This window comes from Oncorhynchus kisutch, linkage group LG12, assembly GCF_002021735.2.
Source record: "Oncorhynchus kisutch isolate 150728-3 linkage group LG12, Okis_V2, whole genome shotgun sequence".
In the NCBI taxonomy this organism is placed as follows: Eukaryota; Metazoa; Chordata; class Actinopteri; order Salmoniformes; family Salmonidae; genus Oncorhynchus; species Oncorhynchus kisutch.
In genome coordinates, this window is record NC_034185.2 from 11,945,495 (window position 1) to 11,973,480 (window position 27,986).

The following is a 27,986-nucleotide window of genomic DNA, read 5'->3' on the forward strand; positions in this document are numbered from 1 at the left end:
TTAAGTGGCCTCTGGTGGTAAAAAGTTGTTACTACAAGAACAGGGAACATAAAGCCTGGTTCAAGGAACGTTGCTGTTCTTGCTTACTCATTTGCAGTCCTTGTCTAGCGAAGTTTGGCATGACAATGAATGACAAGGAGTCGGCATGATATAACACATACAGACTTGCACTCAGGTTAGGGAACATACTAGGTGTGCTCTATAAATTGAGCTTCTCCACCCTTCTCTAAGTGTGTCCTACTTTGTCTGTCCACTGTCCCCTTTAAAAACATTGTATTGGTGTAATCATAGGCTGATTGAAGTTACCACTGTAAATCTGGCTTTTACTTCCATGAGGGTGAGTGAATGTGTTTTTACACATTTCGTGGATAAGGGTAGAGCATGGGACTAAAGCAATGGAGGCTGCTGAGGGGAGGACGGCTCATAATAATGTCTGGAACGGAGTGAATGGAATGACAAACATTGAACATTGAAACTATGTGTTTGATACCATTCCACCTATACCACTCCAGCTATTACCATGAGCCCGTCCTCCTCAATTAAGGTGCCACCAACCATCCTGTGGACTACAGCCATTGTATTTAGACACTGGTGTGTGTGTAACATTTACCTCATCACAATTACATGCAGCATTAAACAAACAGAAATAGTGAGAGGGAAAGGAATTCTGTTATCGGAAACAGATGTTCGGTTTGTAGAAACTAAACATTCCTATCAATGAGACGAGTTACATGAGACAATCTGTTACAAAATATATTTATTTACAAAACCTTTTCCATGTATGGAAAAGTGACACAGATTAAAGAAAGCATGAAACCACGACAAAGTGTATGACAAAGTGGAAAAGCCATAGAAGAGTAGCCAACTGAAACATACCAGAGGTCACACACACCAACAGGATAGAATGGAAACAAACCCAGAAAGGTCCATTTGATAATCCTAGGTTTATACTGTCTATCGCAGTACATACAGGTTCCTGGTTCAACATTACTAGATGCATTCTTCTACACACTCTGATAGCCATTGCCACATATCCGTCGAATATGAATCTACAATCGCACAATGATAAAGCTTTAGAGAACTATTTCAGTTCAGAGTATCTCTTTTAGTCACTTCTACTCTTGCCTGGCTACCCAGACTCTTTGCTCTGGCCAAACGCTACGCCACGCCCACGGACTTTAGTTGTTTTCTCCGCCATGAGTCTGGATCTGAGTACCTCCCCAACCCTCCACCCTTTACCAAATGCGAACACTTTGTTTTGTACAATGCCCTTCGTCACCAAAACCCTTCATCTTTCAATGATGGCAGTCTCAGATTGAAGTATGTAACTAATGACAGAGCAGCGGAAGAACTTAGTGTGAGTCGTCAGGCTACTTCTACTCATGTTAGCCTGTTATGAGCTAAAATAAGTCCTTCCTCTTAGTGTTATCAAGGATTTAGTTTAAATTTGATTTAACTAGGCAAGTCAGTTAAGAACAAATTCTTATTTACAATGACGGCCTACCCCAGCCAAACCTGGATAACGCTGGGCCAATTGTGCGCCACCCTATGGGACTCCCAATCATGGCCGGATGTGATACAGCCTGGATTTGAACCAGGGACTGTAGTGACACCTCTTGCAGTGCCTTAGACCGCCGTGCCACTCGGTAGCACAGGATAAAGTACATTCAACAGGTTTCCTCTGTAGTTAAACACTGCTAAGGGTCGTATGTGTTAAACATCTCAGAGGAGTGCTGATTTAGAATCCGAATCAGATCTAGAATGAATAAGACAGGGGGGGACCTGATCCTAGATCAGCTCTCCTGTGACACTTGAATACATCCCCAGGTTTTCCAGCTTTAAAGGATTTGGGATGACACTTGTGGCTTTGTCTTTTTTTTGCATACATGTCCATTTTCATAGTTAGTACACACTTCTTGAAGGTGAATGAAGCTTTGCCAAGCAAGTTCTCTGCTAATTATCAAGTTTAGGTATACTGTGCTCGTTTGTAAGTGCTAGTTTGTTGAGATTAAAGAAATAAAAAGAGGAACACCAAGCCCCTGCTCAAGATTTTGGAGGGAAATATTTAAATGTTCCAATATGTGTAATGATGTACTACCATACATCAATTGTGTACTGCAACATTGTGGGCGTAAGAATTTGTCCCTTGCAAATTCCTGTAACCCTGACAACCCTCCATAACAACAAGCCAGGCTCCATTTCAACAGCTACTTATTTCTGAGAGTGAGAGTTATTTTCTGAGAGTCAGAAAACAATGCAGATACATTTCCAATCAATATACCAGCTGGTAAAATATGACAACTGAGAGAGAGACAACACATTCCTCTTTTAAATACCATGTTCTATTCTATTCAACCGTTCACTGAATAAAATAACATACACTTTACACTGGATTCACATCACAGGGTTTCATCTAACCGACAGAGAGATGACGGTATTGACAAAAGGACAGGATACAACCGGATCAGTGGAAAGTTAATGACGAAAGGTAAGGAACGCAACTGAAACAGGGTCATGTTCAGTAGGAATCAAACTGAAGAAAACAAACTCAAACAGGGTGAAACAGGAGGCACTATCTGGAATCGTCCAATAAGAATCACTAAGTTTCATTTTCCATTGCAAAAACGTTTTACTATCGTCGTGCCCTAATGAAGACGAACCAGCTGTGCACAGTCTCTGATGAGTGCAGATGGGAGAATGAAGATGTATTCACAAAACACTTCTTATTACATAGCTGTTATCCCCGGGTAACTGGAAGGGTATGACTTATGTCAATTACCTTGTAACAAGTATAAGTACATAGTTCTTACCAATTACCATTGTTAATCCAGTTTTCTAAGAAAACACTCAAAAAAAGAGAGGCTACTGCATAATCACACAAACAAGAGTTATCAAATTAGGTGGTGACTCCAACACATCACCTATGTAAAATGGGAGTTGATGTATTTCTTTCATCATTTCTACAGTTTGTTTTCGCTTTCATTCCACAGCGATGTTGTCCACGCTCTCCTGCGAGATCTCAGAGTCTAGCGAATAGCAGGAGCTGCCATTGTCCTGAGCTTCCCTGTTTGCCTCCTCCGCCAGCGCTACTGTAGTGCTTGCCACCACCCCGCCGCCCTCCGGTGGCCCCTCGCAGAAGTGCCCAGAAGCGTGGATGAGCTGGCTGCAGAGGCGGCTGTAGCGATGGTAGCGCGACGGCTTGCCCGTGTGCGTGTACATGTGCTCCTGCAGCTGGCTCTTCTGGGTGAAGCGCAGGCTGCACACGGAGCAGGCAATCTTGCGCTTTCGTGTGTGACTGGTAGTGGAGGTGGTCATGGTGGCGGTGGGGGGTGTACTGGTGCCACCGGCTATACCCCCCCTGCTCCGCCTTAGCTCGGTGGCGAGCTCGTCAGCTAGGGCTTGGCTCTGTCTCAGGGCCTCCTCCAGGTAGCCTGCATCCTGCTGATCCTGGGTGCACCCCCGCTGCTGCTGGTCCTCAGTGCCCACTGTGTCCCCTCCCCCGCCCTGGGAGAGGCCCTCCATTAGTCCGCTGGGGTCCAGGGTGCAAGTGGCGTGGCTGAACAGGTGCTCGCGGAGCCCCTCGGGGGACGAGCAGCGCTCGCCGCACCGGGGGCACAGCAGCGCATGGGGGCCATCCTTGAACAAGAGGCCCTGGCAGGGGTTGCCGCCCTGGGCCAAAGGAGACGTCGGGGACCCTCCCCCGCCTGGCACCTGATGGCACTCCTCTCCCTCTTCCTCCACCGTCTCCTGCTTGATGCGCGTTGAGATGTCTGAGTCGTCGCCGGAAGCCACAGAGGAGACACCACGGAGGAGACCAGAGAAAGGCTGACAGCCTGATGAGGCGACGCCCTCCATCCCCACAGTCATTGAAAACTGGGTTGTGTGGGAGCGGCCTGCCCGAGTAGACGAACGCCCGTCCTCGGGGCCGCCCCCTCCCCGGGCCCCTGCACTACCTTTAGGGACCCCAGTACCCTCCTTGTTTGCTAACTGGGATGAAATCTGAATGCCGTACAGGTTGGACATGCGGACAAGGTCGGCGGTGGCGGCATCGGGCCCACCCTCACCAGGCTTACTGCACAGCTGGTAGGCATGGAGGAACTTGATGCCCTCCTGGAGGCGGCCATGGTCCACCGGCTGCTTGGGGCCCATGCCTGTGTACATGATGTGGAGCAGGTAGCTGAAAACGTCTGGCTGGATGTCCGTGGGCTGGATCTTAATGCACTCACTATGAAGATGACGATAGACAGTGGGAGAGTATATTAGCCTTTACTCTCAAAGCACATTCATATTTCCTGTCTCTAATATATATATATATATATATATATAGTATATCCAAGTCCCTTGGATTTTGTAAAGTTAGATATATGTCTGCAAACTAGTTAAGACCTTCTCTCGTGCAGGACATTCAGGTAAAACAAACACACAAGTGCATTACCAGTCTCAATGATATTCTATTAATCTATTCTTGCAGCCAAAGAAACATGTGGTTAACAATCAGTACATGTGAGACAACTTTACACAACACCCCTTCTAATCCCCAATATCACTGAAACAACCTCTGATGGTCACTAGACCCTGGTACTGTAAAACAAGACCAAAAAATGATGGCCAACTATTTACTTGAAGGGACTTGCTATACACATAGGCACTCATTGGGTGGCAGGTAGCTTAGTGGTTAGAGCGTTGGACTAGCAACCGAAAGGTTGCAAGATCGAGTCCCTGAGCTAGGAAGGTAAAAATCTGTCGTTTTGAACAAGGCAGTTAAACCACTATTACCTGGTAGGCCATCATTGAAAATAAGAATTTATTCTTAACCGACTTGCCTAGTTAAATAAAGGTCAAATTAAATAACACCCTTAGTGTGTCACAGAATGCAACAGTCATGCAGTATGCATCTAACCTGGACTGATGAATGAAGATCATCTTGAAGTAGTTGGAGAAGGCAGCAAGCACGGCCCGGTGGGCCTTGAAGTACACGTTGCCAATGGCGACTGTGCAGTCGCACAGGAAGCCAAACTCCCTCTGGACGTTGAGCTGCTGCAAGAGGAACAGGCTGTGGCTGGAAACGTCCATGATACCCCCCACTCCACCTCATGTCACACACATAAATATACGCACATAGTAATTCATAATATAAAAATTAGGTTCAGGAGAGGATATGTTGTGCAGACCTGGGTTAAAATAGTATTCACTTCCTTTCAAATAGTTTGGGGCGGAGTTTGCACTTCTGGGACTATTCAAATTGGTTCCATTGTGCCAGGTAAGCTCAATAAATATACACGAATACTATTGGAATCCAGGCCAGGTCTGATTGCTGTGCAAAGACAACATGTGATTCTATATGATCAAACTATTTTCTCAGCCTCTAGAACACACCGAAAATAAGTTCATAAAATGTCACACCTCTGAAGCATGCATTAAGGAATTTCTGAATGTGCTGCTGAAACAATGGCGTACTCTGCTGGTCAAAAAACTGAAAGTAGCACCCCGCCCCCCCTAAAAAAAAAGACTATTGGCCAGATGTTGGCATCTGCGTAACTTTCTACCTGTTGACATCTTAGGTAATAAGAGTTTCACTTCCGGTGTGAAAAGATGAAACATTGAGGAACCGCAACCTAATAATTACTTTGACATAAAAACAGTTCATTTTATGTCGATGTATACTTACGGCAAGGTTATTACATTGTAACAGAGAGTGGGCCGATATAATATACCGTTACATTGTTGCAATAGATAGGGCATGTTTACATTGTAGCAAACCCTTTATTTAATTGTATCCATTTATGCTGACTACTTCAAAGCAGACGGGACAATATGATGGACTGTCAGACATAGCAACGCATGCATTCTTGCAACCGCCACAGATAAAGGGGTCAGCTTTCGAATAAATATGCAAATAACCGAAAAATACCATCCTAAATGATGGTCAACATGCCAGTCCCCTATGTAGCCTACAACCCACAGGCGGTCTCAAAATATATTCACCAGCTTGTTTCACTACATCATCACATCGATTCGCACACGTCTGCGTTGTAGCCTATCAAGTGTTCCTGCCGACCAAATCAAGTGTTCCTTCTAGACAAAATCAACAACCGTGAACAGCCTCGATAACCCACACGGGCCCCAATGCATGCATTTGGATATCCCCTCCTATTTGCAAAACAAAGCAAATACGATAATCGGAAGTCTTTCTTACCACCTATTTGCGAAATATATATTAAATAAAGGTTTATATTTCGTACGTAGTCTATTTGTTGCCACAGAGAAATTCTCGCACGGTCTCGCGCGTCTTCCTATGTGATTGTCTCCTGAGGTTTTTATTCGTCACGTGACTGTACAGTAGCCTACTGTATATTTGCTGTTCTGTCATAAAAAGGTGTGAACATTTTGTAAATACCGTGTGTAAAAAACCAAGTTGTTCAAATTGTGTAAATACCGTGTGTTTTACGTTCCCCTAAAACATATGTCGTTGGTTGACAAACACTGAAGTAAGGGTAACATTCTAAAATTGACATTGACATGTTCAGTCAATTTAAGAGCGCCTCAAAGTTCTAATAACCAAGTAGTACAGCATCATAAACGCACGCCTTGGAGATTTGATATTTTTCTAATTTGCCTTTATGCTGAAATGTAGCCTTAACATCCTATCAAGATGTAAGCCTACTTCTGTAAAACTTTAAGATTAATCAAATGTGTACCTACACCATCCTTATCGGTGGGTTATTATAGTAAGTGCATATGGAGGCGAAATAAATAGGCAATTAAATTAGGCTTTTAATCAAATTTATGCGGAGGAAGATAAACCTTGTTAATTTTATGCATTTGCTCTATTAACTTAAATAGCCTATGCCACAGTCACAGTCTCTATGTTCGTCCATTTTACTTGTACGCGTCCAGCTGAGCAGCCTAGTCACTGCCTTGTTACAGTACACCCAGTCTCGGGAGGTTTGGATTTGCGTGAGTGGGGCTGGATCTCGCTCAGTGCGGTGAACGAGCTCGGCAGAGCGGCTGTGCGGAAGTTCTTTCATCCGTGCTGCAGAAGGGGCTTGCTTCGCCCTCGCGATTATTCTCGTCACAAGTTTATGGTTGGATAAAAGCGGTTCAGGTGGAACTTCTGGACATTACACCCCAACTTGAGTTTTACTACATCCACAGTCTGCTCCATTTATTGTCGGTGAGTATTTATTCAGTGTTTTCACAGAGTAAACATTCCTGCTTTCGGAAAAACCCTGTGCTTTTTTCTCATAGAGTGAATGCGGGTAGGAGCGCGGGGGTGGCAGTGCGTGCTTGCGTGAGATTTCCGACAACACTGCCACTGCTGTGGAGGTCTCTCCATTTTGGTTTCACATTGTTTGGTCCTCCCGATATTTTCAACAAGAAATAATAATCACTCATTTACGCGGATGCTCCGATTGGAATGATTGTAAAGCTGTTTAGGTCATCGTTACTTTTAGTGAGGTATGATTGACAGCCACGATGCCCGCACGATTTAGTCTCTAAAACAGGCCAATGAAAATTGGTGGGCGGGATTTGAGCAGTCAACGAGTACCGACAAAGAAACGGCTATTTTTGAGCCATAAATAAGAGGACATCACCTCACTGCACATTATCAAAGTAGACCATTGATAGACTAGTAGTCTATAGCTGTTGGACAAACAGATATTTCATTGTGATCAACTAAGTTCAAGTACATTTTATGTTATAGGCTTTTAAAAAAGGCTACAAATGCAGTGCAGACTGAACTCCACTTTGTAAACACTGTTACTGTAGAAAATCTGTAATTGACATCACTGTAAATCTGTAAATTATATATTTTTTTAAAGCTAGCTATATACGGTAGATATATGTATTTTTTGCTTCCAGTGGAGCACGGCTTCCTGAGGAACGCTTACACAAACACACACACACTGAGCGGTTGGAGGCCAGGGTCTGTTACAGTGTAGCATTAAGGGATTAGGTGCCTTGCTCATGGGCACAAAGTCAGGAGATGGAATACCTGAATCCCGACAGATATTTCCCCATCATAGGTGTGATTCAAACCAGCAACCCTCCGATTGCAGGCATACCTCTCTAACCTCTAGGCTTTATTCCGCCACACTAGTTCAAGACATAATGTGCTCTACTGTATATTATAAAATTAGGCTACATCGTTTTGAAATCGTAAATTTGATAATATAGTCCTGTGTGAGTACATACCTGGATGACAAGAATTGTCTTTAGGGTGAGCCTAGTGGTTAGAGCGTTGGACTAGTAACCCGGAAGGTTGCAAGTTCAAACCCCCGAGCTGACAAGGTACAAATCTGTCGTTCTGTCCCTGAACAGGCAGTTAACCCACTGTTCCTAGGCTGTCATTGAAAATAAGAATTTGTTCTTTAACTGACTTGCCTGGTTAAATAAAGGTTAAATAAAAATAAAATAAATACACGTTTTTGCCACATGCAGACCTTATAAAAATACTTTACTTCAACATGCAATGCTTAGCACTATTTTGAGAAGTTAATTAAGGCATGAGAGTTTACATTTTTTTTAAATGTCCTCTTTTGTTTTATTTAACCTTTGTTTTTAATGAGGGTTATTGTACAGGGATAATAACCACTCAATGAAGCTTAAGATGTGCAATTGTGTTTTCAAACAGATTTGGCACTTGCTTAAATAACTAAATGTAGCATCTTTAGATTGAAGCATTGCTTTGCTAATTCGCTGCTCTCCCCTTCACTCTTCCAGGGTGATGGCGAGGCCGAGCCACAGCGAGCATGTGCTGCAGCAGCTCAACAACCAACGGGAGTGGGGCTTCCTGTGCGACTGCTGTATAGCCATTGGCGACATCTACTTCAGGGCCCACAAGGCAGTGCTGGCTGCGTGCAGCTCCTACTTCCGCATGATGTTCATCCGGGACCAGCAGGGGACAGCTCGCATGGATCTCAGCAACATGCAGATCAGTGCAGAGTGCTTCGACCTCATCCTGCAGCTCATGTACCTTGGCTGCATCGTGGTGGGCAGCTACGAGTTTGAGGAGCTCAAGGTCTCAATGGCCTACCTGCAGATGTACTACATCCCAGACACCCTGGAGGACCTCAGGGACATCAGGAACACCTCCAACCTCACACCGTCCTCCTCGGCCTCCTCCTCTTCCTCCACCACCTCATCCAGCTCCTCCTCCTCCATTGGCCCGGCAATTGCAGGAAAAATGATGTTTGGAGTCCGCATGTACGAGCAGCAGAAGCCAAGCACCCCAGAGGGGGAGCCCAAAAGTTTGCCCAAAGTTGCCATCACTGCTGTGCCTGTGCGACCAAGCATTCCTGTCCAAGTCAACAGGCCTCCACTTGTGGTGGAGGATGTGGCTTCCCCTTTGGTAGTAGTTGCACCACCGTTTCTAGACAGTGTGGCTGAACAGCCTTGTGACCTGCGCAAGAGGCCCGGTGGCCGGAGTGCCACCCTGAAAGAGCGCCCCCGCTTCGGGCGCACATACACCTGCGACGACTGTGGCTTTGTCTTTAGCTGCGAGAAGTTGCTGATCGAGCACATCCTCACCTGCACCAATCGTAAGGCCTTTCAGGTCCCCAGGACCAGCTCCGAGGCAGACAACGACTCCAGCAAGGTGGAGAGCTCGGCCTCTGAGGGGATGGAGGAGCACAGGGTGGTCTGCAAGGGTGAAGAGGATTGGCCGGACCACAAGTCAGACGCTGACACAGTGATCAGGTCCATGACAGTTGGTACGGATAACGAGCCTGGTTCTGCTAGAAATATCACCATCAAGGTGGAGCTGGAAGAAAGCGTGGTGTCCGAGATGGATGGCATTAAGGTAGTTCAGGTGGGAGAGATCAGTGCGAGGCACGGTGCACTCAGCGACACTATGAGGGAACCGATTAAATTTAACCGGGAGGCCGAGGCTTGTGTTTCAGTCATGGACGACAGCAACGAGCCATTCGAGGGGCACATGTCCAGCAACAAGGATTCTGGCATACCTGTTAAGATGCGCAAGATTAAAGAGGAGAAGCAGGACGGGGACAGTGCACCGTGTGAGCTGTGTGGGGAACTGCTCACAAAGGAGGACCAGTCAGCTCACTACATCTCCAGCCACATGGGCCACATCTGTGCCTGCGGGAGGTGTGGCCAGGTCCTAATCAAGGGGAGGCAACTGCAGGAGCACGCTGAGCGTTGTGGCGAACCTCAGGGTGCGGACACCGACTCCCACGGGGAGGAGGCAGACTCGCCCCTGCCCGAGGACCCGCAGGCCATGGACGATGGGCTGCTGGAGGGGGGTGACCTGGCCTGCCCCCAGTGTGGCTTGCTTTTCCAGAGTGAGAGCCTAGCATTGGAGCATGCTCTGGCCTGCCACGAGCAGGAGCTGTTCCGCCCCGCTCTGCTGGAGGATGGCGGCGTCGAACCGGACCACCGGCGCAAGCACTTCTGCGCCATCTGTGGCAAGGGCTTCTACCAGCGCTGCCACCTGCGGGAGCACTACACCGTCCACACCAAGGAGAAGCAGTTCACCTGCCAGACGTGCGGCAAGCAGTTCCTGCGTGAGCGGCAGCTTCGGCTGCACACCGACATGCACAAGGGCATGGCGCGCTACGTCTGCCCCGTGTGTGACCAGGGAACCTTCCTCAAACACGACCATGTGCGCCACATGATTTCGCACCTGTCGGCCGGCGAGACCATCTGCCAGGTGTGCTTCCAGATCTTTCCCAGCGGAGAGCACCTGGAGAAGCACATGGACGTGCACCTGTACATCTGTGGCGTCTGCGGGGAGAAGTTTCGCCTTCGCAAGGACATGCGGAGCCACTACAACTCCAAGCACACCAAAAGACTGTGTCCTGCCTGAATTTTATGCATCTATTACTTAAAAGCCATAAATGTGAGAACAAATTTATGCACTTGAACACCAAAAAAAGAAAACCTATAAAATCTGCACTTTCAAATTTGTATGAATAATCAAAGTGTGTTATTGCCTCAAATTTTGGCCATTTTGTCATTAGTTTCACACCCCTGTACTAAACACACATTACTGCCATTCGTTGACAGTGCCACAGTACACAAATCCTTGGCTCATCTTTTAAGGCTTTTGGAATCTGGTGTTTCTCAGCAAACAGCCTATGCAATACACAGTTCATGGAATGAAGTGGATTCAACTTAAGTTCCGTGCAAAGAGGTGTGTTTTGATTGTAATATGAATCCACACTTCAATATAGTCTTTGTGAGTAGTTACTGTACATAGCACTTGTGCATTTACAATGAAGAATGGCCTTGCCTTTGCTTTGGCAGTGCCGTGCTCTTGCTTTACAGGTGTGCATGAGAGTGGCATTGCATTCTGAACACTGTCTGCCAGTCTTTGCCACTTTGCAACGCTCACTTCTTTGTCATTTCAATGTAAAGCATTAGGGACATGGACAAGCATAACTGAATATCTCAACAAATTGACTCATCTGGCACCTTGTATTTTAAAATGATGCTACGAAATGGAAAGAGAGGCATCGTTTGTTTAGCCCAATCATAACATAGGCTGCATCACGGTTTTCCAAAATTCTGTTTCAGACAGGCTCAGAAATTCCTGTCTTTAAAGGCCCAGTGCAGTCAGAAACATGATTTCCCTGTGTTTTATATATATTGCCACACTATGAGGTTGGAATAATACTGTGAAATTGTGAAAATTATTATATAATGCCCTTTTAGTGTAAGAGCCCACAGGGACCCGCACAAAAAAAGTACAAAAATGTATGCACTCACTACTGTAAGTCGCTCTGGTTAAGAGCGTCTGCTAAATGACTCAAATGTAAAAGACTGGTTTTGGTGGGGTGGAGTTTTGGCCTGCCGGGTGTCATCACCAGGTGGTAAATTAATTAATATACCAATAACAAAGAGTTCCAAACCTCTGCCAATAACAGCTAGTTTTCAGTTTTTCCCTCCGCACTCAGACCACTCTCAGACAGTCCTAGCAAATTTCTTGCTTGAGAAATTCCTCTTTGCTAAGAAGCTATTTTTGTTTATTTTTGACAATTTTAATTGAAAATAATCACAGTAAGGTACTTAATTGTTACCCAGAAATGATTTGATATTGAGATAAAAACAGCTGCATTGGACCTTTAAACCCCAAATGATAGTTTTGATAGATTTATTTTCTAGCAGAGTTGATACACATGACTACAACTCATATCAGATATGAACACTTTTTTTTTCTTAATGAAAGTTGCTTTTTAAGTGGAAAGTTCAATAGCTGTGAGAACTTCAGATTGTAAATAGGACACACAAAAAAACACTAGAATGCTTTACTCTTGACAACGGTTATCACCTAATTCCATATGAAATCTTTCATGCCACCAAGGCAAGATCATGCACTCGCTCTTTTGCTTAATCAATTATTTCACCTGTTTACTATGCAATGTTGGGCTATTCGCTTTTCAAACAGACTTCGATTCAAAGGATTTCTATTGTTGTTATACAGTAATGACTTTTATCACTGTGTGAGAAAACAGTTATGATGTCTACATTGATTCTTATTCAGTTTTCCTGGTAAGGTAGGAGTATTGTATATTACCTATACAATTAGCAACATAACTTCGACCCGGTGACTATATGACAGTAATTTGGCTTTATAGACAATCAAAAATTGTAATATTTCATTTTTTGCATACTGTACACAGACTAAAACTATGTCCGAATCCACTCTTGGGAACTTTTATTTGCTAATCGATGACTTCATTCATGTTACATTTGCTTTCTCTTCAGCTTGGATAGATTTAGTCGGAAGCTTCCTTTAACATTTTCTGTTGTTTGAACTTTTGTTTGATTGCATTACACAGCCAATATTAAGCTTTGTCCTACATTGGTAGTGTTATATTGCGGGGAGTTACTTGAGCAGTATGACTCCTGCATGTTGGACAATGTCACACGTGTTGCTATTGTGAAATGCTAATACTTTTGTTTGTTGCACTGCAGAGAGAACATACTCCTTTAAAACATCTTGAAACGACATGCAGTCGTGTGGAAGCTGGTAAAGCCTCTTAAAGTAGCTATCCGGTGTTTCCAAATTTCTATGAAATATGATCTATAATTAATTACTATAGCTAGGTGTCCATCTAATGGTGACAGATTTCCATGTGAATATTCTAAAAAAATTGCATAAAAATAAAATGCGCATTTTTCCACCAGAGATGTTGCAGATTAAAGGCTATGCACGTAAAAAATAGCTTTTGCGTTTATATTCCCATGTACCGACAACAAAAAATACAAGTTAAATGGGTTTCCATCACATTCAACTCTTTTTATGGTTTTCTCACCCCCAAAAAAATGTCATTATGTTCCCAGTCCGGCATTGGCAGTGCGCTCCAGCCAACAGTGCACAGATACAGTACTGTTGGCTAGAGCGCACTTATAGCCTACATCAGGGATCATCATCTAGATTCAGCCGTGGACTGATTCTTTCCTTTTCTTGAGTGGATGGTCAGGTGGCCAGAACATAATTACAAATCATTTGTCAACTGCAAATTGACCTCAAGAAGCCCAAACTATATAATATTTAACTAAAACAGAATCATTTCAAACCTTGCTTACCTTTGTATACGATCACATACTGTATATCTCTCGATTTACAAATCTAAAATCACTTGGAGCTGATTTGCTGATGTTTGTACAGTCTTTTTTGACCAAGAATAACATGAAAAAAAATATATATATATATACAAATTTTCACAGAAAACTTGGGTCAAATTTGTCCCCCAGGCTGCCAGTTGGGGAACCCTAGTCTACATGCTGACATTATTATTAAAAGCGTTTCCACTGACATTTCTCACATAATACATTTTACAGACACAAAAGAAGATCCCACATTGTCTAGTGTATTTTGTTTTGTCGAAATTTGGAAAGTTTACCTAAAACCTTTCAGTTTCCATCAGGCCTGTCATTTAATATCTGACATATACTTTACTCGTATAGAAAAGGTTAGTTGGAAACCTGGTTAATATGAGTGAAATATCTTTCTTGAAAAAAAAAAAGGTATAAAAAAGTTAAAAAGCAGCTTTTCTGTGTTTGAATGGTGTGGGTGTACACCGGTCGATAAAAATATCCGTGATAAGTAAACAGCTGATTGGCCAGCTCAGCCAATGAGTCAGTGGACGGATTCGATTATACTGACCAGCCGGGTACCTGGCAAAGAAAGCACATTCTATCATCGGGCGAAAGAGGGGAGGGAAGAGCGCCCTTCTCAAACGGAAAAGTAATCTACGTCGCTCCGTCATTTTGTCAACAAGGCAGCATGGTGCATCGTCCAGAAACATACATATATATTCCATAAAACAAAATGTTAGAATTGACTCATTTTCATTGGGAAGGCAGATAAAGCTCAAAAGCAATCACTTTTGCATTTGAAAAAAAAGCAATCACTTTCGCATTTGAAAACACAGAGTCCTACTCATTACTCCACGTGCTCCTACGTCACACCTAGCTCATGCCTGAAGGCAGCCCAGTTTCAAAATGAATGCAATCAACTTTCACCCGGTGCAAAACATGCCTACATGGGCTAAATTAATCAAACCCCTCATTGAGACGTCTTGGCCAAAAACTTTGGCCACAAATACAAGTATAGAATGAGTCAACAACATTATTTGGGTATGAGTTATCAATTATTTTAAGCCATCATAATGTAGGCCTACAACATGACCATGTACAGATGTAGGATCTTAATTTGATCACTCTTTTGTTGCTGAGAATATTAATGAATTGTAAATTTACTGAAAACCCACACTAACACATATTAACAGAAATGGAATTTTCATGTAGCCTACTTTTGGCCAGCGAATAGCCTAACCACATATCAAGAAACATTGTGTTAAAATACTTTAGCTGCAGGATTATTTTTGCTATATAGGTCAAATTTAAGATCCTACATCTGTATGGAGGTTGTATTTTAGTAACCTAAACAGGAGTGACATCCCTTCAGGGGGTAAATTAAGAATTATTAATGAGCAAGCAAGCTTATTTCTGTATATGATCTACTACTCAGGGCCCTATCCAATCAAAAGCAAGGTAAAACAAATTGAAATTATCCTTCAGACAGTACCTTGGTTGTGAGGAACAAGAAAATAACATGGTTGTTGGGGTGAATTTTTTTTTTCTTTCATTAAGTATATTAGAGTGAGATGAGTTTGAAAACCAAACCGGTGTTAAACAAAAGCATAAGTCATTTGTCATTTCTGCGTTTTCACTGCTGCAATTTAAATTTGTTATTGCTTTTTAGAACCGTTAAAGTAATGCAAAATGGGTACGAAAATGTGTTGGTATGCATACAATCTGGTAACTCATGTCACCTCAAGTGAGGCTTTTATAGAGTTAACCCACTTGGGAGAGATTGTAAGGAGTCTACCTTGGCAAGGGTTGTAGTATTTTATATTTCATGAAGGAAAAATATACAAAGGCTGTTTACACAGGAAGACTAATTCAGATTTTATATTTTGACAAATCAGATGAGATCTTTTGCCAATAATTGGGCAAAAGACCAGAATTGGGTCACCTGTGTAAACACAGCCATAGAGCTATGTTCATTTGCATTGCAAATCGTATATGATGAGTGATTTTGCTTTAACTACACACAGCCAAACTAGGACTAGCTCCTATGGTCTGCACCTGACATCAATCCAATATATTTATCGGAGGGAGCACTGATTTGTTCTCTAATCCACACACAGGGCAGAAAACAAAGGCTGCATTTACACATGCCGCCAAATCTTTTCACCCTATAATTGGTCTTTTAACCAATCAAAACAGCTCTTTTGCCAATAATTGGGCATAGATCAGAATTGGGTGGCTTGTGTAAATGCAACCATAGAGCCATGTTCATTTGCATTGTAAATTGTATATGATGAGTGGTTTTGCTGTAACTGCACTGTCGATATGAGACATTTTTAGGATAAACAATAGTTGGTCATTATACAGCAATTGATTGCATGAAATGAAAAATTAAATAAACAAGATTGATAATAAAGATGTTCACCAACCAAGTGTGGTGTTTTGCAAACTTATTTGATCTATCACCATGCTGGTAGGTAGCTAGAGAAGGCTTGGCCTACTATGTTAGATTTGACTAGGTGGTAAACAACTACGGTCCAAAGTGACTTTTCGTAGCAGGTTGGAGAATTTATGCAGCGGGTTAGGATAATTAGGTTAAGGTTAGGAAAGGTTTAGCAAAAATGCTAAAATTCTCCCCAACATGCAACTTTGGACGTCCCTTTGGCTGCGTTAACACAGACAGATGAATTTGGATCTTCTTTATTTTACCACTAATTGGTCTTTTGATCAATTAGATCAGCTCTAATGCCAATAATTGGGCAAAAGATCAGAATTAGGCTGGCTGTGTAAATGCGGCCTTTGACATAAACTGTATCCCATCTAGCCAATCGCATCAAAAAAAAATTGAGAACTGGTCTGAATGGCTAAAATACCAATTAGTGGGGGAAAAAATATCAGAATTGCAGCCTGTTGGCCATGTTGGTTAGATAATTGATTACTGGTAGTTGCTTGTTTGTACCTCGTGCTCTGACGCAAACTCAACTCTCAAAATATTGCTATCCGTGGTTAGCAGCTAGCAAAAAGGCGGAGAAAGTGTGCGCGCCAAAGTGTTTTTTGTTTACAAATTCGCCATGGCCCAAAGTATTGACGGTAAGTTACAAGTAAATGTAGTTTCTACAAACAGTTTTGGCCAGATAGTGAATTTACTCCTTCAGTTTCTCACACCCTAGTTATATGCGTTGGCTAAACTGACTTTAGTAAGCTATTTAGCTGTGCACACATTTACTCAATATTTCAGTTTCAAACGAAATACTGTAGTCACAATTATTCAACCGTTTCACTATGTTTTGCAAACTTGTTGATGGTCTGCAGGTGACAGGCGCAGGTCGGGTCAGACTGGGAAAAGTCTATGCCAATGCCAGAGTCCCCATGACAACGATAATGTGGTCATGCACGACCCTGAATGCAACGCCATACTGGAACTAGATTCTTCAGAATCGTCTGAGGAATCTTCAGAAGAAGAAATTGTGAAGGCAAAGCTTTGATTTAGTTTTTGTTCTAGCAAACTCGCCTAGTTATCTGCTCAGGAAAATGACACAAAAGGCCGATGGTGGTGGATCTCTCGTTCAAGTTGCTTTGCCTTACGTTAATTTTTCTAAGATGCTAGACTTGTTAATAAACGCATTGCTTTCCCCTTGCTAGTGTTCTACAGAGCCGGAGGTTGTAGGCCCAGCCATGGAGCTGGAAAGGAGGATTGAGGAGATGAGGAGGCGAAATGAGGCTTTGTTGAAAAGGTTCAAAGTAAGTCTATCAGTAGCTAGTGCAGCGTCCTGACTGAAACTGATATCATACAAAGGTAAACACTATATGCTACTATTTTGAAAAGGTTTAGGTAAGGAATTTGAAACTGAAGCCTTTCATCATATTCGGAAACATTTATCTGAATGTTCGATGGTGTATTTTCAGTAGAGGCTTTGTTACCTAAAAAGCAGAATGCAAATGGTCACTGAATTGGTTACCTTTACATTTTCCTCGTGTCTTTGTCTGCATTGAGGCCTCGGCTATAGTCACATGACATGTCTCATTCTTCATAGGAAGTTGAGGAGGACAGGAGAAGGGCTGAGCGTAGGGGGGCAGCCCTGCTGCCCAAAAGCACCAAACTGGTCAAAACCAGTTATTCAGCTCATACCACTGATGTGTCGGACCAGTGGGAGAGCCTCACCATCACCGTAATGAACCAGGTGCCAACCCAGGTGTTTCCTGTGCAGCCCGCTTGGGGGAGACATTGCACTTCTCACTTGCTAATTGACTGCAAGGAAACATAATAAAGCAGTATCCTGAGTCATGAAATTAATTGGTTAATTGAAATGCATCAAATGGACTGAAAGATTCCTAAAGTTGACCTGGATTCATCCAGTTGCTCGCACCCCGACCCCTACTGATAAATAATACAGGATAACTTGTAGTCATCCAGTTGATCGCACCCCGACCCCTACTGATAAATAATACAGGATAACTTGTAGTCATCCAGTTGATCGCACCCCGACCCCTACTGATAAATAATACAGGATAACTTGTAGTCATCCAGTTGATCGCACCCCGACCCCTACTGATAAATAATACAGGATAACTTGTAGTCATCCAGTTGATCGCACCCCGACCCCTACTGATAAATAATACAGGATAACTTGTAGTCATCCACTTGATCGCACCCCGACCCCTACTGATAAATAATACAGGATAACTTGTAGTTACAGTATCAACATTGCTGTTCCCATTATCTCTATTGATGGGGTGACATTGCAGGTGACATACAGTTTTCCCTCTGAAAAAATGAATAATGCTTTTTATTTATTAATTCAATGCACCATCTAATATCCCCTCTCCTATGTGTCCTATGGAGAAGGACACCCGTTTGGTGGCAAGGCGGTCTAATGGAGGCAGAAGGCAGCCCAAATCACGGAGGTTGGAGGACCGCCTGGAAAAGAGATGTGGGGAGGAGAAAAACATTTTGGAGGAAAGGCAACTGATAATCTGCACTATAGACAACGGTGAGGTAAGTGCTTTTACCAACACGGGTCAGAACTGTCCACTATGCGCTGGACTCTGCTGTCATTCACAAGGGTTTAAGCGTTAAAAGTGTGATTTTTTGTGTTGCTCAAGAAACATACAGGCAATAAAATATTGATATCCCTCTTGAACCCGCATGCCATTGCGCTACATGGGTCGTGTCCCAATCCAATAGACCTGGCTTCCTTTCCCCCGTGGGAAATGTTACGCAAGAAAAGATTTACCCCCATTAACTGATATTTCAGACTCGCCCATGTTCTACTCATGTTTCTATAACAGCTGTCTTTGATCCCCATGGAATGCTGAGAAACCACTCGCAGGCAGAGCACAGTGCCCTGTAGGCTGCCAAGTGCAATGAAAGCAGCATGTCATCCACTAGGCCGAACTGCATGGCACGCTATCTCATGCTAACTGGTAGGAGCTAGTGCTCTGCCATGAAGTCTACTGTATGGGAAGCTACTACAGGGCCTACAGCTATATCATAGGGCCAGCAGTTGTATACACTACTGTGGAACCCACTGTACATCGGTTGTATCCAGTGTGTAGTCCTGTTGAGAATTTGAACTTTATATTGGTTTTATAGGCAGCTGGTGGTGCTCTTGGCACTTAACATTGTATGGGGAATACTCTCCTCATCCACCACTAATGTGATGTACCTACCTGGATGAGGCCATGGCAGCCATTTTGTGGCAGAAAACATTCCACCACACATCAGGATGGTGTTTATTAGGGCACAGTGTGGCAAATTGTTTTGCAATGGGGAAACTATTGGACAAGATCACAGTACGTCCCCGTTTGACTGTTTTTCTTTTTGAGCGTTTTCGGGCATTTTTGTCCTTTTTGAGCACGGCCCAGACCAGGCCACACAACATAAATGTCCCACTTTTAGACACTTTAGTAACTGGCTGTGACAGTGGAATCGGGCTGGAATGGAAGCTCAGGGGTGGATGCCAATCTGACCTCTAATTATTCAACTGCAGCAGAGTTTCTATTTATTCCCCATGGGGATTGTTGTTGGACTAGTTGAATAGAGCCCTGTGAAGGCATGTTACCGCCATCATCTGATATTGTGAAATGTGTTGTCGAAGGGTCGTCCTTGATTAACACAGTAGGCCTAGTGTTTGATGGTGTACTCTGTTCTCTTTCAATATGATGCAATATAGGAAGGATGAATGAATCATCCGGGTGGTGATGAATTAAGGTTGTCCTGTCTACATTTTTGACATTGGTACACTGTGTTGTTGTTCCTGGGCTGTGGTTCCGATCTTGTCCACTTGAGTGTGCTGTTGCACACTGAGCATGTTTCTCCACTACTTGTTTGTTGGAATTAGGCCAGGGCTATTCTACTGTATGTATTGACCCATGTATTAGTCATGTCAATTTACCCATGTAGCAGCTTTTTAGTGAAGTTTTATTTTATTTATTGAATTCTACTTTTCACTTGTTAAAGTGCATGATCGGAAGCTATTAAATGTCACCAATTGGACCAACAACTAGTGCCTCATGCGTTCTGTTGGGCAGCTGTGGAGCCCTCTCCACGAAAAAAAAGCATCAAAGCTGCTACGTCACATTTCTCCCCCACTGAGACTGAAGTCTCTCAGTTTCCTGAGCGATTACAATTAGGCCTGATTACACCCACCGGTCAAGACATGATGCAGAATTCACTGCTGGCCATAATCTGCCGACTGATTTACACTTGTATAAATGTGCGTAGACCATACATGTCACACTAGGCCTAACAGTGTTCACTTTAATTTTATAGTGCATACCCTGTTACTATAATGGGCCTATATCATGCCAAGTTCAGAGTGGTGTTGATAGAATCATTGTAAGATTTCCATGTATTGCATACTGTTGAATCCATAGGCTAAGTCTACTACTGTATGTGTTGTTGTCTGAGTTTTGGGTCGTTCTGAATAAACCTCTCGGTGTTACAGCCCTCTACGTTGCTGGTGCCGTCTACCAACTTTTGATGTTTGGGCAAATCTTTGTGAGGGCCGAATCCTAACTTGAGAAAAATGTGTGTAATTCCAAGCCCACGTGTAGGCTAAATCATGCATGGATATCAATGGAAGATGTCTCATGTTAGGCTTGAGGCCTATGATCACAGGTCGATTGGAGGGAACGGCCAGGCTCTGATGGACAGCAAATCATCCTGTAGCGAAGGCCAACTGTTTTCATTTGGTAGGTGCTGAGCTTTCTCATTGGTGCATTGCTTTGCATAGTGACATCAAGCAAATTCCCACACTGCACACCACATGCCGTAGCTACCCATAGGGGAAGGGGATACCTAGTCAATTGCGCAACTAATTGCATTCAACTGAAATGTGTCTTCTGCATTTAACCCAACCTCTCTGAATCGAAGAGGTGCGGGAGGCTGCCTTAATCAACATCCACGTCATCGGCTCCTGGGAAGCAGTTGTTGTTGGGGCTATACTGGGCAGAACGGCAGATTTTTCCACCTTGTCGGCTCGGGATTAAAAACCAGCGACCTTTCGGTTGCTGGCCCAACGCTCCTAACCGCTAGGTACCTGCTGCCTAGTCTTCCAGTCATTGCGCTAGTTAACATTGGCTCGCGAAACTACCTCGAACTTGCTGTCTTAATAAAACAGTTTTGTACCACCAACAATTAGTTTTTTGGCAGGGGGATAGGAATCTCTGTTCATGTCTTATGATAAACTTGGGCAAGTACATTTGATTCCCCACTAAGTTAAATACATCTTTGAATTCTGTTTTGTCTGTATTCCTGCTTCATCATTCTGCCCCCACACCCAGCCTGCAAATGGAGATGAATTATGGGGTATGACAGGGCCACCCTAGTCTCCGGGGGTTGTGAATAACGGGCGCTCGCATGTGCACAAACACATGCTCTGGTGTTTCTTGGGAACGAATGACACTACCCCTGTTGTGACGATCAATCGAAGGTGTGACACACACATGAGAAGCGCACGGCACCAAGTCTGCCTTTTTATACTACAGGTTATGCAACAGGGGCGTTGTCTGCCTCTACGGACACCGCGACCCAGGAGAAAGAGGGACATTGAAAGCACTAGTTTCTGTGGGAGCCTGGTGAGGCCTGGGAGTGAGAGTGGTAATCCGCTGACGGTCCCTAGGGCTGGGCAATATCGTATAAACTGGTATGGATTCACATACTGGTATAACTATTTGGTAAATAAATGAAGTCCAACAAATTGGACTAATTCACTGTCAGTTTTGTTCTCGTCTGGTTGAGTATAAAACCGAGTGGGGAACTCAGTAAAGCCCTATAATTGGTCCATGCCCTACACGTAAAACATACTAAGAACTTCACAAACATGAAATACTGCCATACCATCAAATGTTGTGATTTTCTGTCCATATCGCCCAGCCCCAAGTGTCCCTCACGCTGTCCCCCAGCACTAATGGAAAATACCCGTCGTCCCCTCCCCAAATCTCAGGAGATGGGCAGCACATCATGCAACAACCTCTCAGCATTTCTCCTCTCTCTCCCTACATGATTTTATCTCGATACATTCCAGATGTCTCCCTAGCTCTCCTCTCAATGGCTTTCTTTTCTCCCTGTGAAGTCCTCCTTAAACTAAAATATGACAACTTTTTAGCTGTTACAAAAGAGGGAAGTGAAAGGGATTTGCTATCCGAACATCAGGGCTGCAAGCGTTCACCCAGGGGGAAAATAACAATGTTGTAGCTAGAGCCAAACCGATTCCTCTGGCCACATGTCAAAGGCTTGTCTGCTCTACGTTATGTTTCTATCTGAACGCCCTACTGAAGACTAACCAGCTGTGTTCCCTGCCTGTGTCACAGCCCCTCCACCCCTCTTTCCTTAGGGATAAGAGGGGGAAATATCTACTCTTTCCCAGCCGCTGACTCTTATCTCCCAGGCACTGAGCCCCTAGACCAGTGGTTTTTAAACCTGTCCTCTGGGACCCTGAGACGTTTCACCATTTTATTTTTTTTGTCGCCCTTAACTAGGTCACTTGATTGTCCTATTCAAGGGCTTGAATACAGTAGTTGTCAAGTTGAATCATGTGTGCTAGCTGTGGCATAGTTAAAATATGTTGAACGGCTCGGGATACCCAAGGAGAGGTTTGAATACCCCTGTCCTAGACCAGTGCTACAGTCCCAGTTAATCATCCATGACTAGGGTTGTGTTCACTAAGGCTCGCAAAAGATAACAGCTTTACAACATAAAACAGAAATAGGCATTCCTTATTGGGCAAGCCCTGGTAGTCCCTCCCAGTTTCAGTCAGTTTTCTTCCATTTGATGTCCAATGAACACAACCCAGGCTGTGGGGGATTTTATGGTTGGTATCAGAGGATATATTTGTCCTTGTTACCAAATTACTAACCCCTCAAATATAATTTTTCACATGCTTGGTAAACCGGTGTAGACTAATAGTGAAATGCTTACTGACAGACTCTTCCAACAATGTAGAGAAATAACACAAGGAGAACACAAATAATACAAGGAACAAGTTATCAATTCACAATGATAACTTTGCTATATACACAGGGTACCAGCCCACATGACGCCTCGATAGCGCAGTCGACGCAGAGTGTCGGGACTTTGGGCCTGGTCCGGGAATAATTATTTTGCCTCCGACTCATTGACGTAAAATCCATGTCCAAATCGAGGTTAATAAAAAATAGCATTTTTACATATACTAATTCATTTAGTTAAGGCCCGCAGGAGATTAATTGGCCTGAAGGCCAATTGTTAGGCCATAACTATCTGGCTGTGTGCATTTTTATGGACGAGGATGCATTTCAAAAGATTTTTAGGAAACGCAAACATCGTATTAGAGTACAAATTATTATTTGATTAAGTCGTCATAGTCAGCCATATCATTAAGAACCTTCCTTTTCATCTTGAGACACTGCAATGTGCGAGCTCTTTTTCCTCAGTGCATAACTCTGTAGAGAGAAGAGGGGAGACGTATGTGAGAACTCGGACAAGGTTTTAATAAACAGCTAATGGTATCTATACTAAATCGATAAATTACATTCAAAATCAATGCTAAATGTTGCCTAGTGTCTTTTTTTTGGGGGGGGGATGTCGGTTAGGGTAAGTGACCTGTGACTCTGTCATAGGAATACTGTGCAGGTTGAGGATACTGTAGGCATTCTGCTGCTTTCTGGATATTCTCCAGCTCTGACTCCGGCAGTGTCCTGGGGCGGCAGGGTAGCCTAGTGGTTAGAGCATTGGACTAGTAACCGGAAGGTTGCAAGTTCAAACCCCCGAGCTGACAAGGGGCAGATCTGTCGTTCTGCCCCTGAACGAGGCAGTTAACCCACTAGGCTGTCATTGTAAATAAGAAGTTGTTCTTAACTGACTTGCCTAGTTAAATAAAGGTAAAATAGATGCTTCCCGCAGTTCTCAATTTGTCTGGATGTCCTTTTGGGTGGTGGACCATCCTTGATACACACGGGAAACTGAGTGTGGAAAAATCCAGCAGCATTGCAGTTCTTGACACAAACCGGTGCGCCTGGCACCTACTAACATACCCTGTTCAAAAGGCACGGCACACCTACACAGTCCATGCCTCCAAGGCGTTTTCACGCTCAACAGTTTCCTTTGTGTCTCAAGAATGGACAACTGTGGGAAGCATTGGAGTCAACATGAACCAGCGTCCCTGTGGAATGTTTTGGACACCATTGTACACTCCATGCCTCGACAAATTGAGGCTGTTCAGAGGGCAAAAGGGGGTGCAACTAAATATTACGGTGTTCATAATGTCTTGTACACCGTATATGAGAACTGTACATGTGCAGATGTTTGAGCAACATCAGCAAAACTACAAACGGGTGTTGTACTGACCAGCAACGGCAGTGGTGCACACAGAGCTAACATGAATAAGGAGGGATTGACTTCACGTCTTGTATTTGTGAGCGGTATTGACTTGTTGAATGCACCGAGCTGACGCTTTTGGGACTGCTAGTACACAGCTCGGACACCCATGCATGCATACCCCACGACATGCCACAAGAGGTCTCTTCAGTGCCCAAGTCCAGAACAGACTATGGGAGGTGCACAGTACTACATAGAGCCATGACGACATGGAACTCTATTCCACATCAAGTAACTCATGCCAACAGTAAAATGTAAATATACAAAATTACACCTTATGGAACAGCGAGACTGTGAAGCAACACTCATGCATTCAAACGCACCATACACAAATGTAGACATTGATTTTGTGGTAGTAGGGGCCTGAGGGCACACTTAATGTTGTGATATCTGTGAATGTATTGTAATGTTTATTTAACATGTATATCTGCCTTAATTTTGCTGGGCCCCAGGAAGAGTAGCTGCTACAAACTCCCAGGTGCTGTTGTCTACTGTGAGCAAGCTTCTCCAACCTACCTCAGCCTCCTCAGAACGGTGCCATCAATACCTGTGCTTCTTTCAAATGTTAATATTGGAAACAACAACATCCTGTCCTCATCAGCCCCTGTAGGGGATCTACCCAGTTCCTCTGATCCCTGAGTCAAGGATCTCCTCCACAGTTACTGCAGCTGGTTAGGACAATGAGGCTCACCACTTGCTCACTAGACCCTATCCCTGCTTACCTGCTCTGGTGCCTTCATAGAAATCAACCAGTCCCTCACCACTGTATGTGTCCCATCTCAGCTCAAACACGCCACAGTCACACCAGTAGTTAAACTGTCCAGTGAAATCATTTTCTGCCCTTACCCCAAACAGTTGTTGTCCTTTTACTTATAGTTGTGGCCAAAGCATACAGTGCATTCGGAAAGTATTCAGACCCCTTTTTCCACATTGTTACGTTACAGCCTTATTCTAAAATGAGTTAAGTAAATAAAAATCCTCAGCAATCTACACACATACCCCATAATGACAGTGAAAACAGGTTTTTAGAAATTATATTTTTATAATTGCACCCATTTTTTTATTGCACCCATTTTTTTTATACTTAAAAAAAAAAAAATGTTTTATGCTTTAAATTTGCTTGGAACATGACATCATCCTCTTGGCTTACACAGCTGGTGTTTTAGTTGTATAGGCTTTGTCCTCTTTGCTATCTTGCCAGTCACAACTTTTTCAAATTGTTGTTTGTAACTGGCTGTTTTTTAGAAGCAGTTAGCTAATATTAGCATGCTAGCTATCGTGGCTAACTTAGCTAGCTCGCTAGCCTACAAGAAAGCAAGTCAAAGTAGATTCTTCACTAGTCTTTCCATTGCCTTCAATTTTAAATATTGTGGTTTTGTAGCTAAAAGTGGAATGTCAAGAGGAAACCTAGTTAGCTGTTGTTGAGATATATATATATATCTATATCTATCAGGTCCATAATTGTTGGCACTCTTGACAAAGATGAGCTATAAAAATAAAAAAAATGTAATGCAAATGCTGAGATGTATTGTATTCTCAAAGTATATTTTAGACTAATACAATTGCTCAGATTTAGTTGAACAAGTAATAAGATTGGGGGTCAAAATGATTATAGCACCATCCCCTTGTGAGGATAATGACAGCCTTTTTCTAAAATGTTTTGAGATTACAAAACACGTTGGGGGTCTTAGCTCATTCCTCCGCACAGACCCTTTCTAGGTCCTTTATCCTTTGTCTGCGCTTATGGAATTCCTCAATTCAAACCACAGGTTTTTAATGGAATTCAAGTCCGCAGACTTAGACAGCTATTGCAAAATGTTTTTTTTTACCATTTCTTTGTATATTTTGGTGTTGTTTTGCTGGTAGAGCCACTTGTGGCCAAGTATCAGCTTCCTGACAGAGGCAACCAGGGTTTTGGCTTAACTGGTACTTGGTAAAGTACTTGATGCCGTTGACCTTAACAAGGGCCACAAGACCATTGGAAGCAAAATAGCAGCGTAACATCAGTTCTTCAATTGGCTCCTATTTCTAAGTAATCTTTCTTTATCTCCCAGGATGCAGGAGACTACTGCACTGACCACAGTGGCAGCACATCGGACGTAGAGAGGCGAGAGTACCTACGCTGGAAGAGACGCAACCGCTCGATTGTGGAACTGCTCGACCAACACCAGGACAATCTGGCAGTACACCTACAGAGCAGCAGGGAGCAGATGGAACTGCTCGACCAGGACGACCTGGCAGTACACCTCCAGAGCAGCAGGGAGCAGCGTAAGAAGGCCCGTTAGCTGGACAATGACACAATTCTCATTTTCTTGTTCAGTCAACCACTGTTTGTATTTGTGCATGTTTACTGGTGTATTGCACTTTATTTCTTGATATTTTCACTGTGAATGGTACATTTTTTTTTGTACTTTATAAATGAGCAACCACAAGCTTTGTTCTTCTTTCCTCACACTTTCTCTGACAGAGAGTAGAGGGAGAATGAAGTTAACACTCAATGTACTTGACTTCTCTCTAAATTCTTATTCTAGCATGATGCCCAGAGATGTACCACCATGGACCTTGATTAAAAGTTGTCTTTACTCTGGGTTTTATATCCAAACCGTAACTTCGTTTGTACACTGATATGGTTCTGTTTGTGTAATGAACTGTTCCCTGAATTCCCCTGTTCTAAATGTTATTTTTGTCTGCGTAGCTGATGTGCAATTTGATACAGGGAGGAGACTTCCTGAATGTGTTCCAATATAAATGTTTTTTTTTGTTCTGTTTGATTCCATTTTGGTTCTTAAATGGTTTACAAAAAGAATACTCACCTGGAGAACAACTACTGAAGTTTTTTTTTTTTTTTTTTTTTTAACCTTTATTTAACTAGGCAAGTCAGTTAAGAACAAATTCTTATTTTCAATGATGGCCTAGGAACAGTGGGTTAACTGCCTGTTCAGGGGCAGAACGACAGATTTGTACCTTGTCAGCTTGGGGGTTTGAACTCACAACCTTCCGGTTACTAGTCCAACGCTCTAACCACTAGGCTACGCTGCCGTTTACCGACTCATGATAGGTACAATGTATGCCATTGAGCCATTTTTGATTGAAACCTCTTAAGGTAAATTTTCATTGGTATAGCGGAAGCAATTTAGTGGTCCTCATTACGACAGAGAGAGTGGCTGTTCCGATGTCGTTTGGCCAGATCAACGGGGCCTGCGTCACTAGATACGTTTCACACAAATCCAAAGTCATGGTATCTATATTAGCATTTTTCACACTTCCCCAGGGAAACCACCAAAGCATGGATTTCTGTTTTACCTTGTCCATAGACTGCTTACAGGGTAAGGAAACAAAGTTATTTGGGAGAACTATGCCATTAATGGATCTGGGTGGATAGGTACTGTATTGACAAGTAGCTTTTTATATGCCATCTCTGGTTAATGTTTCTCAATTAAAATGATTTGAACACCAAACTACATTGACCCTCTAAGCGAGTGGGTGTTTTTATTTTTTGCGTTGTCCTCTTGGCCGACCGTCTGCCAGCTCTGCACCAAGAAATTTCAGATATGGAAATACAGATATG

At 43.3% G+C, this 27,986-nt stretch overlaps 3 protein-coding genes across 11 annotated transcripts; 2 read left to right on the forward strand and 1 right to left on the reverse strand.

The window, feature by feature from the left end:
* Positions 1-740: 740 nt before the first annotated feature.
* zbtb25 (zinc finger and BTB domain containing 25) lies at positions 741-17,632 on the reverse strand. 2 transcript variants are annotated; one of them, XM_020496170.2, is made up of 3 exons: positions 17,520-17,632; positions 4,901-5,037; positions 743-4,225 (listed from the first exon to the last, which is right to left on the reverse strand). In XM_020496170.2, exons 2-3 carry the CDS (start codon positions 4,921-4,923, stop codon positions 2,980-2,982), a joined length of 1,269 nt encoding a protein of 422 aa, XP_020351759.1. In that variant the 5' UTR covers positions 4,924-5,037; positions 17,520-17,632; the 3' UTR covers positions 743-2,979. The 2 variants fall into 2 exon arrangements, with proteins under 2 accessions (XP_031692749.1, XP_020351759.1); XM_031836889.1 differs by lacking the exon at positions 17,520-17,632 and having other exon boundaries at positions 741-4,225; positions 4,901-6,809.
* On the forward strand, positions 6,889-15,992 carry zbtb1 (zinc finger and BTB domain containing 1). Its single transcript, XM_020496168.2, has 2 exons — positions 6,889-7,174; positions 8,725-15,992. Exon 2 carries the CDS (start codon positions 8,729-8,731, stop codon positions 10,823-10,825), a length of 2,097 nt encoding a protein of 698 aa, XP_020351757.1. The 5' UTR covers positions 6,889-7,174; positions 8,725-8,728; the 3' UTR covers positions 10,826-15,992.
* On the forward strand, positions 16,001-27,919 carry LOC109900518 (coiled-coil domain-containing protein 9). Of its 8 annotated transcripts, none has more exons than XM_020496174.2 (6): positions 16,001-16,650; positions 16,873-17,033; positions 17,203-17,301; positions 17,595-17,741; positions 18,407-18,556; positions 26,473-27,556. In XM_020496174.2, exons 1-6 carry the CDS (start codon positions 16,632-16,634, stop codon positions 26,701-26,703), a joined length of 807 nt encoding a protein of 268 aa, XP_020351763.1. In that variant the 5' UTR covers positions 16,001-16,631; the 3' UTR covers positions 26,704-27,556. The 8 variants fall into 8 exon arrangements, with proteins under 8 accessions (XP_020351763.1, XP_020351762.1, XP_020351760.1 ...); XM_020496173.2 differs by having other exon boundaries at positions 16,346-16,650; positions 18,404-18,556; XM_020496171.2 differs by having other exon boundaries at positions 16,377-16,650; positions 17,595-17,753; positions 18,404-18,556; positions 26,473-27,209.
* Positions 27,920-27,986: the final 67 nt, after the last annotated feature.

Excerpts from the sequence above, each read along its gene's own strand:
- LOC109900518 (XM_020496171.2), top strand. Across the intron at positions 17,034-17,202 it reads CAGAAGAAGAAATTGTGAAG|TGTTCTACAGAGCCGGAGGT; the intron begins GCAAAGCTTTGA and ends TCCCCTTGCTAG. Across the intron at positions 18,557-26,472 it reads GCACTATAGACAACGGTGAG|GATGCAGGAGACTACTGCAC; the intron begins GTAAGTGCTTTT and ends TTTATCTCCCAG.
- zbtb1 (XM_020496168.2), top strand. The coding sequence starts at position 8,729 with ATGGCGAGGCCGAGCCACAGCGAGCATGTGCTGCAGCAGCTCAACAAC.
- zbtb25 (XM_031836889.1), bottom strand. The coding sequence starts at position 5,073 with ATGGACGTTTCCAGCCACAGCCTGTTCCTCTTGCAGCAGCTCAACGTC. Across the intron at positions 4,226-4,900 it reads ATCTTCATTCATCAGTCCAG|TGAGTGCATTAAGATCCAGC; the intron begins GTTAGATGCATA and ends TCATCTTCATAG.